General features: G+C 32.8%; 1 protein-coding gene across 7 annotated transcripts; it reads left to right on the forward strand.

The window, feature by feature from the left end:
• Positions 1-488: 488 nt before the first annotated feature.
• On the forward strand, positions 489-3,907 carry LOC128126441 (uncharacterized). Of its 7 annotated transcripts, XM_052764356.1 has the most exons (9): positions 489-835; positions 1,073-1,248; positions 1,337-1,439; positions 1,531-1,643; positions 2,595-2,683; positions 3,130-3,246; positions 3,395-3,469; positions 3,579-3,613; positions 3,690-3,907. In XM_052764356.1, the coding sequence occupies exons 3-8, from the start codon at positions 1,423-1,425 to the stop codon at positions 3,609-3,611; spliced, it is 444 nt and encodes a 147-aa protein (XP_052620316.1). In that variant the 5' UTR covers positions 489-835; positions 1,073-1,248; positions 1,337-1,422; the 3' UTR covers positions 3,612-3,613; positions 3,690-3,907. The 7 variants fall into 7 exon arrangements, 4 of the variants coding, with proteins under 4 accessions (XP_052620316.1, XP_052620302.1, XP_052620304.1 ...); XR_008224410.1 differs by lacking the exons at positions 3,579-3,613; positions 3,690-3,907 and adding an exon at positions 2,757-3,045 and having other exon boundaries at positions 3,395-3,417; XR_008224413.1 differs by lacking the exons at positions 3,395-3,469; positions 3,579-3,613; positions 3,690-3,907 and adding exons at positions 2,757-2,843; positions 2,946-3,045 and having other exon boundaries at positions 3,130-3,379.
• Positions 3,908-4,330: the final 423 nt, after the last annotated feature.

Genomic DNA, 4,330 nt, shown 5'->3' on the forward strand with positions numbered 1-4,330 from the left:
AAAAAATTTACTTATTTCCTAAAACAATATTTCCGTTGATATTTTTTATTTTTCATAATAATTATAAGTAATAACAGAAATACTTATATATATATATATATATATATATATATATATATATATATATATATATATATATATATATATAAAAGAAAGAATTACATAATTAATAATAATAATAATAACACTACTAGAAAATTAGGCATTACCGACAGAATTTTAGCGACGGAAAAATCCTTTGGGAATAGCAACGGAATACCGACGGATTTCTGACGGACGAATAGTTAGGATATTAGTGACGGTATTGCGACGGTTTGGCAACAGTATAAACTCTGTCGGTAATCTGTTACAAAATACCGACGGTTTACCGACGGAAAACAACAAATTCTTAATTCAGTTGCTATTTCGTTGGTAAAATAAACACTTATTATTTATAAACTGTGGGGCATTTTGGTAAATATACAAATAGAAGGTTGTTTAAGGGGGGTGTATATCGGCTTAACCTAAGCTGGTTCAAAGCAGGGATCCCCTTCACGACGACCTCACGTCACCACCATCATTTGAAAAACGACATAACCCTAGCCGCCATCGCCGGAGGTTGTGTTTCACCTTCACCGGAACCGAGAACCCTGACGCCGTCGCTTGACTCCGTCGCTCACTGACGTCCATTGCACCGTCAATACTCCGCCATCACTCGACTAAGTGATTCCTCATGTCCGCCTCCTATTCGACGTTCCGTTGCACCAAAGCCACCGTCTGCCGCCGACGATTGCTTCCGTTTCACCGACATCTACCTCCGACAACAGTCAATCTTACTGACATTCATCAATTACAGGTTTGTTTCATTACCTGAATATTTAGGTCATGTTTACTATAGTTCGTAATCGTATGAGTTGCTCTAGATCTTCAACTAAAGTATAATTACCGGTAATTCCTCATAGTCCGCATCGAATTTGAATTGGGGGATGTGGTTTGACTTCAGAACTCAAAGATTATGAATCTAGCTCTGCATAGCTTCTGAGCATATCAAATTTGAACATCAAAACGTGGTTTCTTGATAAAATATGAACAGGCGTATGAAAATATAAACATTCTAGGACTAATGACATCACGAGCGATAGGGAGAAGACTCCATCATGGAGATGTTAGCGGTAAAGAAAACATGAGCATTTAATAGGTGCAGATTTGGATGAACTACATGAACCTTTACTTGGGAATAAGGATGACAACAAGCCTAACCGGTTAAAGGTGCTTTCATGATTCCATTTTCCAAATTTCCTTTTCATCACAATATAGACTATGATATTATTATGGGTATCTAATCTTTGTGTTTTAGGTACAAACGTATGAAGATGTTTTGTATGATGAAAAAGGAAAAGAAATCCTCCACTAGGCATTTCTATTCTCTAATATAATTTTAGAATGGGCACAATGGTTAGGTATGACTTGTTACTTAAAGAATCCCTCTTGGTTTATTTTATTGTAATGCTAAGTTTTAATTGATGAGAAATTCCATTTTGTTTCTTGTAGCAAGAATTATAATAGGATCCGGATCATTTATTGCACAGATTTTGACTTTGCCTTCAACATTTGGAAGTGGACCAACAAAGAAGTTTCTTCCACCGTTACTTACTCCATTACAGGTATGAACCTTGACATAAGTAAAATACAGAATTGTAAATATGAAAATATATTAGAATACTCAAATTACCACTTATCCATGCTTGCTTTCCTATCTTTACAACCGGATAAATATCACATTCACTAGTAATATTTTCAACTTAAAATAGTGACATGGGCTTAGGCTTCAGGCTAGCTTCGAGTGTCTCAGGCTTAACTATTTTTTATAGGGAATACTACTACTATGGCTCACTTTTTGAACTTTATTCCTATTTCTACACACTCTCTCTAAACTTGGTGTAAATCAGCCTATGGAATTGAGTCCGTTCTGGTATTTGCAATTCCATAACCGGAACTGGAACTAGATAAATTCATATTCTAAAATTGTAAACATGAAAAATGTCATTCTGAAAATATTTGATGCCCTACAAAAGTGTCAATTACCTTGTAAACGACAAACTAGAAGTCTATTTTCTTGTAAACATAAATATACCGTGGAACAATTAAAATATTAATACTTATTAGTTATTAACTTTACACAGGTGAGGCTTTTTGATTTTGAACCTTCAATTTAAGATTTTTTTGGAAACGGATCAATTTAAGATAATGTATTAGTATTTATTACTTTTACCATAATGTATCAAACAGTAAATTACATTTTTGGTCCTCATTTAAGGTCCTTGTAACTTTCTGGTCCTCCCTGTTATTAAAAGCAAGTCCTTCATGTTGTTATAGCATTGTTATTATTATCATTATTATTAGTATTATGATTATTATGATGATTGATTAATAAAAGGAGTTGCATATAAACGGTTTTTTAATGGAAATAACAAACAAAGAAACTGCATCGCTTTTAATCACAAATAAATGATCCCATTTAATTAATGGATAATTAGCATGAATTAGTAGATATGCCACAAATATTTATTCAAGAGGTATTTTCTTTATTGATGTTGTGATTGTTTGTTGTATAGGATGGAAAGTTGTCCCTGGTAGCTGTTTGGTGTTCTTCCCCGGTTATGTTGTTGATAAAATTGTCTTAGCAGGCCCACCACTTGTGAAGGTAAGTTTAGATTGGTTATTTGTTATATTTATGTTTGGTTTTTATATATTTATCTAATATTACTAATTTCCAGGCTGATACTACTTGTAAAGAAGTATCCTTTGAAGATCTTGGAGGTGCAAATGTCCATAATTAGGTGTTTTAGACTTTCTTGCTCATGGTAGAGAAAATGTCCATAAATAGCAACTTACTTTACTCTCACTACCAATATTGTCAACATACTTTACTGTTTAATGATAATCCATGCTCTTATAATAATTAGAAATTTAGCATCCTCATCAATCTCTCAATGTCTCAATGCTACTGTAATACTGATTACAAAGGTGTGTGCCACGTTACAAGGTCATTGTAGGCCTGGAGGGGTACACACAAATTAATTAAATTCAATTTTATATAAGTAATTAGACATGTTATATTAGTTAACTTTGTTCATGGTTTGTATTCAGGTCTTACTTGGTACCGATTCCCACACGTGTACTGCTGGAGCATTTGGCCAGTTTGCTACCGGAATTGGAAACACTGATGCCGGATTTGTGTTAGGAACCGGAAAGCTATTGCTTAAGGTTTGAAAATTTTGTATCGTGTACTGGTTTTTTCTGTTGCCTTTTATCATAGGTGGTGTTTGTTTGTTATCATGGAATTGGGGAAGGAATGGAATGATTCATTCCATTGGAATTATAAAAACTTTGTTCGCCATTACCTTGTTTATAGGTGCCTCCAACCTTAAGATTCGTATTGGATCGAGAAATGCAAGATTATCTTCTTGCAAACAATTTGATTTTACAAGTAAGATTCACTCTCAATAAGTGCTTGTTACAATTTACCAAAAAATTAATCTTTTAAACACAGCTTTAAACTTCCTATCTTGATTCACTAACCAGCTTTTTTGTCATAGATAATTGGTGAAATATCTATATCGAAAGTCTAACAGTAAGTTTTTAACCAATTTATACAGTGATGCGTTACTTTTAATATAAATAGGATATCAATTTTAAATTTTCTACAGGCGTTTGGAAAAAGATTGGCTTGTTTTGTGTCATCTAATTTTGGCAGAGGAACTGAAGCTTATATTATTTATGTTTAAAAAAGTTTATGTTTGGCATTTCTGAGTGTTGTGTTTTTCTATTACATTTTTGCCCAATTAATATAAAATAATGGATTTTTATGTAATTATTATTTTTGATGGCTTAATGGATGTTGAATATTGAAAATTATTTATTTTTATATTTGTTGATTTTAAATATATTTTTATGTATATTTTTGTATTTTTTTTTGTTGAATATGTAATTATTTTAATTTTTCATGAATTTATAATTGTTTTTTGATAATCCCAAAATCCGTCGCTAATCTGTCACAAAAATCCGTCGCTAATCTGTTAGTAAGCTATTCTGAGATTACGTTGGTAATCTGTTAGTAAGTTATTCCGTCGGTAATCTGTTACAAAAACATTCTGTCGGTAATCCGTTGCAAAACTATTTCTGTCGGTGATCGGTTACTATTTACTGACGGAAAATTCCGTTGCTAAAAATTTGGTGTAGCCGTCGGAAATCTGTTACAAAAAATTAGCGACAAGAATATACCGACGGATTTTGGTCTGTTGGAATTCCGTCGGTAAAGCCTATTAGCGACGGATTACCCACGGTTTTC

This window comes from Lactuca sativa, chromosome 1 (assembly GCF_002870075.4).
Source record: "Lactuca sativa cultivar Salinas chromosome 1, Lsat_Salinas_v11, whole genome shotgun sequence".
In the NCBI taxonomy this organism is placed as follows: Eukaryota; Viridiplantae; Streptophyta; class Magnoliopsida; order Asterales; family Asteraceae; genus Lactuca; species Lactuca sativa.

What these genes read in the sequence shown, in the direction of transcription:
- LOC128126441 (XM_052764342.1), top strand. An exon ending in CGTTACTTACTCCATTACAG is followed by an intron (nt 1,644 to 2,594) that starts GTATGAACCTTG and finishes TTTGTTGTATAG; the next exon opens with GATGGAAAGTTGTCCCTGGT. An exon ending in CCGGAAAGCTATTGCTTAAG is followed by an intron (nt 3,247 to 3,394) that starts GTTTGAAAATTT and finishes CCTTGTTTATAG; the next exon opens with GTGCCTCCAACCTTAAGATT.